Here is a 17,043-nt window from a genome sequence, read left to right as displayed (position 1 = left end):
GTTTTACATTTTCAAAGCTTCCCCCACACCGAATTGTTTCTTTCGCCTGTTTCGGAAACCAGCGTTAGAAAACTTCTCATTAATTTTCTCGTGTGCGTCTCGTAATGTTTCTGTCTTCTTTTCCTCTTCTTTCTGTTCTCTCCTTCTCCTTAGTGTTTTTTCTTCTTCTTCTTCTTCTTCTTTCTTTCTTGAATTCACGTACAGTTTAAGAAGCACTTCCAGTCTATGCTCAATTCAAATAGGTGTATATATATTTATATATATGAAAAGTTAAACACCAAGGCAGACAGTTGGGTTTTTAACCTCAAGCCATTGCTGCCTTGCACTTCCCATGAGGTTGCACAAAAGTAAAACAACCGAGAAACAAACCCAATGGATGTTCTGGTTTTTGCTTTAAAGTTGACATGCCAATTATTTCTTGTGTGTGCGTGCGTGTGTGCGCGCATAGCCTTAACCCATGTGTGCGCATAGGACATAGGCCAATGTGAATGGATACTGATTGATGACCTCTGCTTGTAACCGGGTGTATGAAAACAATGAACACACGTTTCTTTCCGTTCTTTTTAGAAATGGGGTCATACGATAGCCTGGAACTGCTTCGTTCGTGGGCTGCGACTCCCACGTTCACTCGCATACACAAAACTAATGGGCTTTTACGTGTATGACTGTTTTAACCCCCGCCATGAAGGCGGTCATACTCAGGAGGCTACATGTCGGGTATATTCTTGTTTCCATGACCCCCTTAAACGCTGACATGGATTACGGGATCTTTAACGTGCGTATTTGATCTTTTGCATGCTCATCCATACGAAAGGGGTTCGTGTCTGTACATCTGTTGACGTGAGAGATCGGAAAAATTATCAACTTTTACCCACCAGACGCCGTGACCGGGAATGGAACCCGGACCCTCACACTGAAAGCCGAAAGCTTTAAACCACTCGGCTGCTGAGCCTGTCAGCCTGGAACAAGACACAGCTCGCGGAAAAGCTTGACACACATCGATCGTTCCCTTGCTGCATGGGATCCATCCACTTTCCGTCCCCGCCTCCTCTCTCGTTCTCCGGTATGTGCCATGCTGACATGTCGATAGGCCCACGAGCTATATATAAACTGGATCAGCTACAATAATCATATCATTATATGATCACACGCTTTGCACAGTATAGGATTTTCACACACACGCGCGCGCATGCACACGCATATACGCACGTACGCACTCACCAAACACGCTTGCGCGCACACACAGACGAACACATACAAACGCAGAGACAAGGACAGACACGCACGCACAAACGCATCACAGAGAGAGAAAAAAATTATGAAGGGGTGGAGAAAGATAAGGAAATGTCACACTGTGCACAGTAAAGGATTCTTACACAGAAGTTCACATGCAAACGCATATACGCACAGACGCACTCACCAAACGTGCGTGTGCATACACAGATTAACATAGACATACAGACACACACAAGGCACAGACACACGTACACACACACGAACACGCACAAGAGAGAAAGAAAGGAACATATATTTCTTGCTTCAAAACAGTCCACATGAAAATTGAAGAATCGATTGGAGATGATGGACTAAGAGAGAGTTCCTTCAGCAGGTTTAAAAAAAAATATATACATAAATATATATTTGAAACATAAGAAGCATAGATGTGGTTGGAAATAAATGGGCAGTCATCAAGCATAACATTTCTCTGCTTGTGACGCACATATATAGACATACCAGTAGATCCGTATACAACAACTCTTCCAGTCAGAATAGGATACAAAAAATAAAATAAAAAGTGTTCAAGCTTTCCCTCCTCCCATATGTAAAAGTATATGACAGGTATTTTTTCTTTTCATCCTGGAAAACACACACACACACACAGTAAACTGAGCTAGTGTATTTGATTGTCCTTTTCCCTACAGTATGATAGTCACAGAGAGAGAGGAGGAGGAGAGAGAGATGACCAATCAGCACATGGTTTGATCCCACTGTTACCTCAGGCCATTTACCACTTCAAACACTGCTGCATTTTTAAGCATAGATAAACTGAAAGGTCACCCAAGAAAAAATACTGAAGATATCAAAGGTAATGAATCCATAGTGGAGTTGATATGTTTTGAAGGAAGGGTATGTATGACAGTGTTATTTTGAGCAATAATCCATGCTTTTGCAGCATCAGTCTCAGGATTTATCAACTGTGGCATCCACTATCAAACTGACTGCATTTGAACAATCTCCCCGCTGATGCTGCTATGAAACTAACGTCAAAGGAAAGACATTTTGGAAAAGACTGGATAGGTCCTTTTCACTAATGGACCTGACCAGCCTGAAAGAGTGTGCCCCTGTACTGGCATAGAATGCAGCCTCTGGACTATTATTACATGTATGTTGTTGAATTTCTTAACATAATTATCTGTTGAAGTTGGAAACCCCAGTGCACTGTGAGGGGCCCTGGTGGTATTAAGAGGTGTTTTTTCCCCCAGTCAATAGTTAGATCCATTGTAAAAATTAAGATGCCAAAATCAACGCAACAGGATTTCTTTGTTTCTTTTTAAAACGAGGCCAGTGGCCAAAGCAGAGTGGGGTGGGGAAGATGATTTATTTCACTACCAGGAATTAATTCAGAGTCAAAATTTCTTCTATTTATTTTTTCTTCTTCATCAGAATGTATCTGTTGTTTTTTTAATACTTATTACAAGGGTGGTACAATGTTTGACTGAATCCTAAGCAAGCAAAGTGCATTTCATCCTTTGGAGACCCTGTTTGTCAGCTGCAGTCAGACACTGTTTACTACTTGTTGAGGTCTTACAAAGATTCTGAGTACCCTTTATAGGTATTTTCGCCCTCTTTAGGCTTTTTCTGTAACAAAACATATTTTCCAGCCTATTTTCATTTTTACCTGTTCGGTTACAGCTTACTGGAAAAGACAGATATAGTTAACAGCTGATTAGAATGAATAGCACAGTTTTGCAGGATATCAGTTCTTTCTTTATCTCCTTGATGTGGGCTGATGGTTTGCTGTCGTGTTTCAAAAGCCTCATTGGCAGCAGCTGCCATGGCAAAGTGGTTAGCATTATGGAATGTTGACTGGTGGTGGTTGGAGTCCCATCAGAGGTGGGTTTTTTTCAGTCCATGGTCAGCTCCTACCAAGAGTTGAGTCTGCTGTAGGCTTAAATGGGAAGACTGGGACCATGCAGACAAGCGTCAGAGTCATATGCTTCACAGATGTGTCTTTAGGAGTTTTACTCAACTTTCCTGACCATCACTACAGGCGTATCTTTCAGCCTTGGATATATCATTAGAGTACAGCAGCAGAATCACCCCATCATCATCCACCATCACTGAAATATAAAAAAAATGTCCAAAATTTTGGACACAAAAACAAGAGCTGCAGAGGCCATGACTGTATAAAAGTGGTTTGGGCATTCACCAGAATGGCCAGTTCAAAGCATGGAGTGAAGCTGTTAGTTCCTACATCTGTCCTGAGCTGAGCTGAAAGACCACCACTGACATTGTTGGTAACATGCCACGGCTTGGCAACATCTCTTCTGGAGAATATCTTGTGAGATTCTGCAACCAGTGGAAATGTCATATATTCATGACTTTGGCTTCTTCAACAGTGGTGTATTTCAAATACCACTGGTGTGTTTATAAACAAATTAGCTTTTCTTTGAAAGTCACATCTCCACATCATTATCAATTGTTAAGAGGGGCAGTGAATATCATGGGCACAGTCAGACAAATAAAAGGCCTAACAGGCATGTAACAAAGTGGTATTTTTAATTTGATAAACTGCCACTTGTACACATGAAAAAAAGCAGAAAATCTCAAAAAGAACGCGGCAACAGTAACTCCCAACACCATCATTCCCCTGAAAAGTAGAGACTAGAACATAATAAACATTCTTTTCCAACTTGAACAAACATAACCTGATAAACATCCCTTTCAAACTTGAACAAATTCTCCTTTTTCTGTGTAACACATGCTTGCTTAAATGCAAGCCCCAAATTCAGATCTTTTTGTATAATAATCATTAATAAAACAATTTGATATTAATAAAACAATCTGAAACTCCACACGGTTTTCAAAAAAACAGTGACAACTTTAACACCGCTTGTCTTATTTATGAACGCATGCGCCATTGGTTAAAGTATTGGTGATGAAAAGGCCTTTTTTCAATTCAATTATAGTTATCTTTGAGAAAAAAGAACTAATCCAAGTTTTATCAAAATTCAAACACAATGACTTGCTGAATGAAATAGATGACACCGGTTAGCTTTCATTATGCAATAAATCTGCAGCTAAAACACACACACACACACACACACACACACACACACTCTATCACAAAACACAAATTCTGCTGCACTTGCTCAACACCCTTACCCCCACATTATACCCAGTTCTCTCCAAGCAAACATACATTCACACACACATTTATCTCTTAGAAACCTGTATACATGCATACTTTATTTCAAAATTACTTTTTCCATTACATCACCATCACCCCCATATTATACCCAGTTCTCTCCATACACACACACACACACATTCATCTTAAATAAACCTGCATGCTTCATTTGAAATTTACTTTTTCATCAAAATAAAGCATTTATTTTGGCAACAAACCAACTTGTCATGATCTGACAGAGACAATATATTTTCTTCTTCATCAAACTAAGTTAAAACATTAGATCAGATATTTTTTTCCTCTGCTGACAGGAGAAGCACACTTTAACTGTGGAAGAACTTGATAAGTAACTTCACTGCCCCTTATCCTTGGACCTATCCTTACTACGTTATCCACTTGCTGTTCTGTTGTTTACAAAGCGAATGTATGCCACCATACACCTGACAGAAAATGGAGTGCAAAGATGTGCTCCAATAACTGACAAAAACTGAGACCTTTAAAGAAAATAAATGTGACTAGGGTCACCTTAAATTAGCTCAGGGCAGTAAGCAGGAATATAATTGTTAGCAGTCAAACAAAAAAATTAATATCAAACATTGTACATCAGAGACTAAAAAGAAAAAAACCAAAAAAACAATAAACAAGCATTTAGTACTGGCTGCAGGCAAGCTTGTAATGTGATTATATTGTTCTGCACTCTTACACAAAGCTGTCTGTGTGAGCCGTACTAAGGCCAAAAAAATCACTGCTTTCTTTCTGTCTTTTACAGACTTCTTTCTGTTTCATTCATTGACATTCCAACATATTTATTACCATGCACCAAAGATATATTGTTCACTATACAGAGGCAAAAACAAAAACACAAATGCACTCTTCATACATTCATACAATATCAAGTCCACAGATACATTTAAAAGCAACTTCCTTAACTGTCGAACATGCTCACTCAGTCACATACCGATGTGCATAAAAATTTTGAACAATAACTAAACAAACTATCAAACAAATCTTTTTCCACCACAGACTACTAATACATCAGCACCAGTCACCCCACCTTGTGTAATTAACTCTACTGCCCAACCTTAAGTCATCGGATGCCAGAAGGAGACCCCTTCGTTATTCAGCCAGGACGGAGACCTCAAAGGTACACAGCCAGAAAGAAGGCCTCAAAACTAACCAGTCAGACAGGAGACTTCCACACAGACCTCACCATCATCTGATCCATAAAGATCTCTGTGGCAGACCTCTGCAGTATCCAGTCCTGAAATCTCACAAGGCTGGATCCAGAAAGGACATATCCAAACCATCTAGCCAGAAAGGAAACCTCCACATCACCTAGTCCTCAAGAGAACTTCACACAACCCTGTCTACAAAGGACACTCTCCACCATCCAGCTGGAAAGGAAATTTTCTACCCTTCAGTTCAGCAAAGACCATCTCAGACAGGAGACCACTACACACCGCCAGTCCACACATGCCCTCTGGATCCAGAAAGTGGACCCTCCAAAGAGCCAAAGGGCTTATTTGCGTTTAGTGACGGTGACCCAGACCTCATCCTCAGGCCTGGTGACCAGGCCATAGTAAGGCGTCACCACCTGTCCCTCCACCATCCTCACAGAGAACTTCCTAATCAGGGTGGCCACCAGCACCGAGGTCATCAGGTAGGTCAGGTCCTTGGCCGGGCAGTGACGCTTGCTGCCAAACCCAAATGGACAGTAGGCCAGGGTGTCACGCTGGGTGCTATTCTCCACGTTGAAACGCATCGGATCAAACCTGAGGAAGAAACGCTTGCTGTGATAAAGCTGGCTAATATGAAACTCTTTACATGCTGTGATAAAGCTTTCCAATGTAAAAGCATTTACTTGCTGTGAAAAAGCTTTCCAATGTGAAAGTCTTTTCTTTATGTTAATGTTTTAGACAGACCTGGGGTAGGTTCTCAAGGCCTGATCAGCGTGTTGGTTTTATGCGATGGTCAGGCAACAGCAGATGCAGTGTTGCGTAGGTGGATCAGTCCACACTTTGAAACCTCCTTGAAACAGACACTGAAACTTTCCAAAACGAAACGATCTGAAGAGGACATTATCAGTTTCAGTTCAAGGAGGAGTCAAAAAGAGTGTGGACTGAACCATATATGCTACACTACATCTCTGTAAAACAATATAGATATAAAAAAGCAGATACATGACCATAAACCCAACACACTGATCAGGCCTTGACAAACAGAAAAGGGACAAGAATATACTCAAGTGACAACCACAAATTTTTTTTTTTTCAAGAAGCAAAGGGCAAATATTAGTAAGAAAGGTATCATGAAAGAGAGTGGAAAGGACTGTGTAATGACAAGAGCAATTACAAGAGCAACATTTCCTCCCGCAGATGTGGTGTGGCATATATACATCAGTGTGAACACTTTGCCACTTACTTGAAACTGAAGCTAAGAGTGGAGCAATAAAGTACAAATAAAAAAAATTTTGAATGGTATCAAATCAGGCTCTTAAGATCAGTGTGTTATCACACAATTAATCAACCTGCCTTAGTGATTAAATTCACAACTGCAAAAAACAGAATTAGGATTGTTATTTAAACGGTTGACTGATTGGTTAGATGTGCGCTCAAGTTTTTTTTACTTTTTCGTGCTTTTTTTCTTTCTCCTTTTCCCTGTATCATTGTAGTCTTTGCTGTTAATTTCTTCTTGCCTACTGTGTGTATATTGTGTGTGTGTGTGTGTTGTGTGTGTGTGTGTGTGTGTGTGTGTGTGCCTGTATCAGCCATCTGTATGCCTATATGTGTATGTATGCAAGTACATGTACATGTAAATGTGCTTGTGTCAAAGAAGAGAGTATGTGTGCATGCACATCACCTTAATGTTTCCATCTGTGCACTAAGTTTAATATTTCCATCTGTGCACTAAGTTTACTTGGCACAGAGAATTTTCCAAAATACACTAAATTCTGAAGTTAAAAAAAAAAATCTTACTACTAAGCAAACTTAGCGCATGTTAATTAATATCTTAGTGCAACCCAGTTTTGTTCTGTTCCACAGGCAGACCTGTATTTCACCCCTTGCAAATTCAGCCAACTTTAGACCGATGTTATTTTCCTTCTTATAATGTCTTGGGTCCAAATTCTATGGGGGACAGACAACAAAAACAACAACAACAACAAAGAAATCATGAAAAAAATGACTTACTTGTTGGGAATAGGAAACAGCTTCTCATCATGCATTACCACCCCCAGTGCCTGGATTACAGCAGTCTGAGAAAGAAAAAAAAATTGCAGCAGTCAGTCACTCATTCAAAATATGGCAGAGATTTTCAGGACACTTATCAAGCGGTCTCAAAATAATAACACTGCATGAAAGGTAACAGTAAATCTCCAAAAAGTCTTAACAGTTTTGATGACCAACGTCAAAAATAACTTGCCAAGGAAAGCAATCTGAAGTAGCAGACTTTACAAACATATTTTCTGAAGTAATGAGAAAGCATTTTTATCCTAACTTGATACATCAACTTATTTTTCAAAAGTTACTTTGTTTCCTCCTGGAAACTGTCAGTGTAAAAGCTATTCTATCCTTTACCAAACTTAAAATTTGCAAGTGAGATAACATGACAACTTACATTTTTGGGGATCTTATGTCCCCCGATCTCAGTGTCGAAATCCTGACAGCGTGCAGAGAATGGAACAATGACAGCGCAACGTAGAGTTTCCTCTATCACCTCTCTTAGGTATCTGCAATGACCACAGATTTTCAGTTCATGAAAACATTCTTCCATTGGTGAGTTTACATCCTTTTGAATAACCTGAACTATTTGGAAAACAGCAATACATATAAACCTTTTTTTGATGTAACCTGATACTCTCAATAATACCTCATCTACTTTCTTCCAATTGTCATAGGTTTCCTTTTCATTGAAAACACCTTCTTTGCTAAACACACATTTACTGGAATTCTAAATGAAGCCAAATATGAAGATAATTATCGTTTTGTAAGTCTGAACAATGTTTTCTTTTTTCACGTCCACAAATATAAAAACAAAGAAACAAAACGTGCACAAAAGAATGTTAGCATGCCACCACAGCATCTGAATTTCAGCTTCTCTCACTCTCTCACTCCCCCCTCCTCCTCCAGTCCCCCTCCCCCACCTTCACTCCCCAACTTCCTCCAACTTGGTTCCAGTTGTTAAAAAAAAAAAAAAAAAATTGACTTCCTTATTTAAGCAAGCGTTTCAGCCTGTCTTGATTTTAAACATCACATCACACGATGAAGTATTTTCCATTGCTTGCCCATGAAGTCACACCTCAGTCTGAAGACAGAAGCTGTGGAGACGTCCCCCATGTTGTACCCATGAAGAAGTTCTGTGAACAGCTTGTCCTGCACCTCTGGGTGACTTGCCAGGAAGTACAGACACCATGTTAGCACTGCAACAACCAACAACAATCATCATTAAAACCACAGTTAAAAAAAATAATAAAAAAATTTAAAAAAACAAGAAGCAAAACTTTCATGGCTCATGCGTTTATTCCTGTTGATTTAAAGACACCAACAACAAAACAGAAAATGTGAGAGAAAGGGGGTAGGGTGGGGGGCTGGTGGGGGTGAGGGACAGAGTTGCCAGTATTTACATATATCAGTCCAAATCAGATTTTGCTCACCATCAGAAATAAGTATTTGTCAAACCACAAACTGACTGTTGGAAATGGAACTGCACCTGAAGCAGCCCACATCGATCTGCATTTCATTGTTTTACAATCACAATACAAACACTCACAGCTAGTGGCACGTGAAACACCAGTGACAATGTAAGTGAGGCAGTCCCCAACTTGAGCGTTGGTGTCCTTCTTGTGAGCGGCAATGACATGGTCCACAATCAGATCTTCCTTGCTGCCCATTCTGTGCTTTGTCCTGTGTTCCAAGGCACGGGTGATGGCAGCTCTCATCTCCTCCAGGGCTACACATGCACATACACACATGCATGCCAGCACCCACACACGCAAACATAGATACATTTGATGCCTAATATCATTCTTAGCGACAAAGATAACTAATAAACGAACAAAGATATGATTTATACCCTTTGCCTTAAAGACAAACAGATCAGTGCTGTACTAAAAAATATAAACAAATAAAGATTAAAAATTCCAGTGTACATGCACAGTCAATTCAAAGCATCACTAATTTCCTCTAGACAAACCAGGATTGAGCCAGTCCTTGATATGCATGACCTGTGTGCAGGAAACAGGGTGCTATTTTGTCTCTAAAGTTAACTGCAAAATTGTAGCTTTTTTTTCTGCCATGAATCTATGCAGCAGAAACTTTCCTGAAAAAACAAACAAACAAAAAAACAACACTGACCCCATCTCTTTTTCTCTCTCTCACATACAAAAGCATGCACCCTACCCCAACCCCATACATCTATTCCTCCATTTATGCACATGCATACACATGCACGCACACACTCACACACACCCAGCTATAAATTCATACAAGTACATGCAGAAGACCTATTCACCTGACTTAAAAATCTTTCCTCGAGGACTGTCATCAGAGGGGATCTCAGGGTCCCGGATACGCTGCTCCAACTCCAGCCAAACCTGAAGCCATCAAACACCTGTCGGCGGTCACGTCTGGTACTGCAGGTGCCTTTGACAATGGTATGCAACTGGGTGCAGCTGAGGTTCTCTGATGTGCGCAGGTTTTTGTGTGTGTTTACATGTGTGTGCTTGCATATGCATGCGTGTGTGTGTACAAATTTGTATGTATGTGTGCTAAATATTTTGTGTTTACATGTGTGTGTGTTGTTCAATCTGACATCAATTCACGATGTGATTTTATGTGAACATGCATACATGTATGTGTATGGCAGCATATGATTATTTGTGTTTCTGTATGTGTGAGTGTGTTTATGTGTGTGCTGTGCATGTGTATATACACACTAATATTTTTGTGCAAATGTACATGCTAGTGTACCACTGTGAACTGGTCAACAGCCACTATCAAAGCAGAGCATTGAGCAATACAGACTATGAGAAAATCAATGATGAACTAAGGATTTGACTTGTTTGGTAATAAATGGCTAATAACTTTGAATCAAAAAAATAAATAAAAGGAACAGTGATTTGCACTTCTCTATAAGACAAGGGCACCTGACTCCAGCTTCAATCATTCTTAGCAATTCCAATTTCATTGGGGAAAGTGGAATAAATGATACAGTGGAAGAACTCCAGATACTTTGTTTTAATTTTCAAGGAAATTTCTGAATATGTTCTCCTGAATCCTTTCCTAAAACGTGATCGATCAACGATTTAATAACCTTACTTTGCTAAATTTGCTTGTGTTCTTGTGATTACGATGGATGAATATATTGGTGATACAGCTAATTTCCAATACTGCTACTGTTATCACTATTCAAGAGGTGTACAATTACATTCACAAAGAAATAATGCAACAGTAGTCTAGAAAGTGTTAATTTCACTCTTCATTTTTTGGGTTTTTTCCAGAGCTAGGCTGTAACCACCAGAACACAAATTGTGTTACTTCAAGCTACACTGGTACCTGGTCAAAGCTGCGCAGAAAGGTGAGCACTTCCTTGTCATCTTTGAAATAGGGTCCCATAACACACTGCAGCACAGCCTTGATGGCAAAAGCCGTCATGTACTGCTGGAGAGAAATGTGCTCATCCTTCACAACCGTCCCCCATTTACCTGCCATGTCGCTGGAGATCTGAGAGACAGATCAACAAAAACAGCCCATCACAGAGAAATCATACATATATCACATATACATTGACTTATTCAAGAATGGCATTTCAATAGCATCTGTCAAAAGCAAATCTACACAAATGACACTTCAATAATATCTGTCAACCGCAAATCTACACTGAGACAGTTGCATGTGAGTGTATTCCCTGTTTCAGCACTTTTTCCTCTTTGAGTAAGTTTTATCTAATATATTATAGAAACCTCAGGTTCTGTAACATAATTTGTCAATAGCAAATCTACCACGAGACAGTGCAAGTGAGTGTATTCCCTGTTTCTGGGCTCCCCACTCCTCCCCTGCCCCCCTCCCCCACCCCCTCCCTCTTTTGAGTGACTTTATTTTAAATATATATATATAGAAACACTAGGCACACTGAAATAATTCTTCAATTGCAAATATACACTGTAGCAGTGCAAGTGAGTGTATTCCCTGTTGCAGAACTTTTTTCTTTTGAGTAACCTTTCAAGAAAACAATAAACGTGTATATTAGAAACCTTGGATCAAATGGATTCACTTTTACGAAAACGGAGGCTGTACAACTAATTTTCAGTTGTTCTGCTACCATGCTCTTTTACAACAACTTGTTAAGTTGTATGTCACATTTTACAAAGACATTAGTACTTTTTTTCCACCTGTTTCATTACCATTTATGTAGCAGCTGAAAAAATATAACAAAACACCTAAACAAGAGAAAACTCATAATCTATCATCAATGTGTCAAGTAACCATGTCATTATACACACACACACACACACACACACACACACACACACACACACACACACACACACACACACATATCTATCTCTCTATATATATACACCATTTTGCTATGTGTGTGTATAATACATATATAGAGAGAGAGAGGGAGAGAGAGAGAGAGAGAGTCTTTGAGAGTTTCAGCAGCAGCAATTCATGATTTAAGACCCTGCTGATCTTCAAATGCTGAGTAGTTGTTCAGGTTCACAGATTTACCTTGTTGAGTATCTCAGAGTACTGATCCAAATTTTCATGGCTGAGACTCTTGTCGTACAGCTGTCGTCGTGCTCTGCCCTCCGCTCCATTTAGAAAATACAAACTCTTGTCTCCAAATATTGGCAGCATAATACTGAACAGTTCTCCTGTGAAATATAACCTATCTGTTACCAAAAGCAGCCAATATGTAATCATATCAAACTGCAAACACATTATTAATAGCAGCTCTCATTCAAAAGCTTCAAAGCACATTCTTAAGTCATCTGATTATATTAGTTTCATTCTCAAATTAAAGCTGCTCATCTATATTCTCAGATGTACATGCATGCACACATGTAACCAATATCATTACAGGTCACAAGAGACCAGTATTTCTTGATGTGTACAATCATTACACAACACCAGTTTCAATTGAAATAAATCACACACCAAAAACTAGGTTCACAACAAACAGGGAATAATGAAATTTGTGGGAATTCTGAAACATCAACTGTGTTCATAAATGGACATATGTAAAGGTATAAGCATGAGTGCACACAGACACAAACACACAAGCTCACATACTGACTGCTATACACAACTTATTACCCAAACTGGCACTGGTATGAGATGAAACAAAAACATAAAATAAGACTTCCAAAAATGTTTAAACTCGCACACACAAGTGACAAATTATAGAATGTACATTCTGGACATTACTCATTAGTCACATGAAATTCCTAATGCAGTACATGAAAACAAGCGTACAGAACATTCCTTTGCTGAAACAATACACCAAGCAGCCAGAACTTAGAATTCACCTGGACGATCAAAGACATTAGCATGTTGCTTGAAGAGACTGGGTGAAGCAATGCTGACCACAAAGCCCTCTCCAATCCAAAAGGACACAATGGGGCCCAGTTCTTTGTGCTGCTGCTGCAGGAACTCATGGAGACTGCCAGCTCTCTGGATATCTACCAGATTGCCATCTCTGTTGCAGGGACAGATGAAAACATGAAAGAACAAGAAGCCATGTGTGGTCAAAGTCAAACAAAAATATCATGCCAATCTTAGAAATTTTGAACATTGGATATGCTGCATAGTTTTACAACTGTATGACTTAATCACAAATATCCATGTGCGTGCAGTGCAGACTGAATCTGTGACACAAGAAACAAATGATGAGCACCCAAAGGCAGCTCTCAGACAGCTCTACTCAGGTAGGTAGCTGTTGTGCAAATGACTGTGTTTGTAAAGAACTTTGAGTTATTGGTTTCTGACTGAAACAAGGCGCTATGTAAGAGTCAATAATTATAATAGTAATCATTGCTCTTAGTCTACTTCAGAAACTATTTTAGAAACATAAATTTACCATGTTTCAACACTGAAGTCCCAAGGCTGTAATATATCATAATTACCATTTTCAAAATAAAGTATTACCACCTTCTGTATTCAACACAGTCTTACCTTCCTATATTTGATCAATAAATGTTTAAATGAAAACAATCACGAACTGTCATGTCATTTTTGTATCAGTACTCTGCTGTTCATCTTTATACCATTTTACTAAAGTCTCTAACCACTGGTTAAAATTCATTATTGATGAACCTGAAGACATTTAGTTTATTTTTATTTGTAGTAAAGAAACAGGTTAAAATGGAAATTAAATGTTTCCACTTGAATGATATTTGCTTCATTTTTGTGAAATTCTTACTAAACATCACATACATATTATCCTTGTCCAAATAAAATATGAATTCAACTAAGCTCTGCATCAAACTTACTGTGCAGATGTGCTGTCCAGACCAGGTATAGTTGTAATCTTCTTTGAAGACTGAAAAGAAGAAGAAGAAAACAATCATCAGTGTATGGGGGAATCCAAATGAGCGGCGTGGGAGTAATGCCACTGAAACGGTGCAGATGATGGGGCAGCAAAAAATAAATAAATAAATAAAATAAAATAAAAAAACAATCATCAGTTTTATACATCACATATTTTAGTATACCTATCGAACTGAAGTGGGAAAATATCGGAATAGTCCTTTATTAAGTGTGCATCTGTTAGTGGTAAAAACCAGTGGAGAAAACATCTGAATTTTTTAGTATCAATCCTGCATCATAAAATAAAGTTATAAACATACCAACTGACCAAACAATCATCAAACTCTGTTAAATATCTTCTTTTTATATATATTCTATTATATGATTGGGTGTAAAGTTTCATTTTATGTGAAGTATGAGATTTAGAAAAACGGCCATACAAGAAAAGAAGCAGAAAAAAGAAAATACCTGGTGGATAAAAGGAACCAAGTCAGCTGGACTGAACAGTGAGATACCAACTATCACGCAAGGTATCAAGAATCATTTGTGCCACGCATACTCACTCATCTCACCATGAATAACTTCATGCATTATTCTGGGGCAATGATAAAACTAACTAAGTCAGATGGATGAATGATTAAAAGAAAAGTTTGCGCTGTGCATCACTTTGTATGAGTTATGTATGAGTTACGTTTGTTGGCCATGAACACTTCTGGCTCAACTTTCCACAATTCCATTGGGTGCATGATAATAACGATATGATCAAAGATACCTCAAAGATATACACTGAAACACACACACACACACACACACACACACACACACACACCACACCACACACACACACACACAAACGCACACACAGACACAGACACAAATGGACATCCGCACAGAATTGCATTCACAGCAGACGACAATTTGTCGTGCACAGCAGTTTCGCGAACGTGGCCGTATGTTTTCAAATCTGTTTTGCACATTGACAGAAAAGCATGTATGTATATCCGTAAACACATACCGGGTACATATAAATCACGGCGATCAGAAGAACGACAACAAGAGTGACAGCGAAAATGACAAAGTCAAGCATTTTCACAAGTTGGATAAGTTTCCACAGAAAGTATCTCGTCTGCCTCGTCTGCTTTTACTCTTTGCGCACTTCCGCCCACATCACAATCGTTGAGACTTGAAGTATATGCCCAGCAGTTGCGTTCATTTTGTTGTTTACGGTGTGGCGTAATCAGACACACACAAAAAGTTTTGGATATGTTCTTCAAATAAATGAAACAAAATATGTCTGTGTCCACTCCATGCTTTGAAGCAGAAATTGTCATGTTGTTTTATAGGCCTTAGATGTATCACATTTCAACATATACATCAGGGATGAAAACTAACAGAAATTTTTTTTTCAGGAATAACAGAAAACTGGAAAGGAAAATACTGCACAGAATAGATATTAATCACACAACGGTAGCTGGTTAATACTTTTAATATACTTACGATAATAATAATAATAATAATAATAATAATAATAATAATAATAAACATGAGACTACTACCAATAATAATGATAATGATAATAATAATAAGAAGAAGAAAATGAAGGCTTATGTAGCACGTACAGTACCCCCATCTCAGATAGGGCTCACTGCGCTGTACAATAAAATATATAAATTTAAGAATAAGCAATATAAAAGCCGCAAGTACAAAAAAAAAAATCAACACAGGCAATATCACAGTCTCACATCATAGGCCCAAATCACAGCAGAATAGATATATCACATTCACCACAGTCCTAATTTACTCCAAAGAACCAAGCATCACAATTACATACAAATCAACATAAAGAGCAGGTCCAGCAATCCGTGAATCAAAGCAAGCATATGCAGACGGAAAAGCTTTGCTCAGTGAAAATAATACTGTTTGGAAAGATATATTTTTAGTGTTCTCTTGAATGCCGGTGTTGAGATGTGACAAAGGTGTGAGGGTAGTGAATCCACTGTATGGGTGCAACGAGAACATTCACCAGCCTTTGGTTTTTGTGGGAATCTTGGGAATACAATGTGTGCGCATGCCATGTGAAGAACGGATTTGTCTGAATGGTGAATAGACAGAAAGTAGATCCAAAATAGACAGGACAAGAATTAGTGAAGAAATTGTGACAGGGAACTGAGAGTTTGTATGGTATTCTATATTCTATGCTTGAATAGGGAGCCAGTGAAGGAATACGAGTAGGGGAGTGATGTGTTGACGTTTCATAGCCTCAGTTGAGCGTGACTCCTGCTGCAGAGTTTTGAATTATTTGAAATTTGTAAACACAGTGTTTGGGACAGCTATCGGGAAGAGAATTTCCATAGTCTAGTCTACATATGACAGAAGAACAAACCAATGTCATATTCACTACACCAGCCACATTTGCCAAGGCAGATGCCTGACACTGAGCAGCATAATCTAACGCTCTAATCAGGCTGTGAGTGTATGCATATTTGTGTACCTATCAGAGTGAACTTCTGCAGAATTTTGCCAGTGGACAACACTTTTGATGCATTGGGTTCTTTTTCAGTGCACCAATTATGTGTGCTGCACACATGACCTCAGTTTATCGTCTCATCCGAATGATCAGACGCTCAGTTTGATTTTCCAGTCATACTTGGGAGAAAGGGCGATAGCAGGAATCGAACCCAGACTAGATTGCCAGATGAGCGTCTTTTCCATGCTGCTACCATGCCATCCTCCTGAAATGTTAGACAAAACTGGTATATCATGATCATAAAGTTTGTGAACTATCACATTTTGTGAAAACTTGGAAACAAATAAAATGTCCTTGAACTAAGACATTTTGATAATGTGGCACAATGTGTAATGTTATACTGACACAGGATATGAAAATGCTTCAATTTTCAGCTGTTGATAATCTTTTTAAAAATGTCATTCATACCGGGCCAATTCTTGGGTCATTATACAGTTACCACCAAGGTACAGATATGCTAATAAGTGATCTGATGCAATAGGTATACTTTTTTATGGATATCAAAATGATGGAAGGAAAATGGTCGTATCTTCTGTGACTCATGATCCGTATTTCGTTGTTTTTCCCCCGCCGTT

The 17,043-nt window shown here is 38.8% G+C and overlaps 1 protein-coding gene across 2 annotated transcripts; it reads right to left on the bottom strand.

The window, feature by feature from the left end:
- Nucleotides 1–3,757: 3,757 nt before the first annotated feature.
- On the bottom strand, nt 3,758–15,102 carry LOC143298342 (cytochrome P450 20A1-like). 2 transcript variants are annotated; one of them, XR_013057369.1, is made up of 12 exons: nt 14,957–15,102; nt 13,905–13,954; nt 12,942–13,111; nt 12,142–12,287; nt 10,963–11,130; nt 9,920–10,001; nt 9,179–9,358; nt 8,708–8,828; nt 8,027–8,138; nt 7,600–7,664; nt 5,736–6,183; nt 3,758–5,655 (listed from the first exon to the last, which is right to left on the bottom strand). XR_013057369.1 is itself a non-coding variant. In XM_076611212.1 (11 exons), exons 1-11 carry the CDS (start codon nt 15,026–15,028, stop codon nt 5,931–5,933), a joined length of 1,419 nt encoding a protein of 472 aa, XP_076467327.1. In that variant the 5' UTR covers nt 15,029–15,102; the 3' UTR covers nt 3,758–5,930. The 2 variants fall into 2 exon arrangements, 1 of the variants encoding a protein (XP_076467327.1); XM_076611212.1 differs by having other exon boundaries at nt 3,758–6,183.
- Between the last annotated feature and the right edge of the window lie 1,941 nt (nt 15,103–17,043).

This window comes from Babylonia areolata, chromosome 2, assembly GCF_041734735.1.
Source record: "Babylonia areolata isolate BAREFJ2019XMU chromosome 2, ASM4173473v1, whole genome shotgun sequence".
NCBI lineage: Eukaryota > Metazoa > Mollusca > Gastropoda > Neogastropoda > Buccinidae > Babylonia > Babylonia areolata.
Note: the sequence above shows the minus strand (reverse complement) of the source record. Positions and strands in the feature narration are given on the sequence as shown.

Excerpts from the sequence above, each read along its gene's own strand:
- LOC143298342 (XM_076611212.1), bottom strand. The coding sequence starts at position 15,028 with ATGCTTGACTTTGTCATTTTCGCTGTCACTCTTGTTGTCGTTCTTCTG. Across the intron at positions 8,139-8,707 it reads GCTTCTGTCTTCAGACTGAG|ATACCTAAGAGAGGTGATAG; the intron begins GTGTGACTTCAT and ends TGGTCATTGCAG. Across the intron at positions 7,665-8,026 it reads GACATAAGATCCCCAAAAAT|ACTGCTGTAATCCAGGCACT; the intron begins GTAAGTTGTCAT and ends TTTCTTTCTCAG.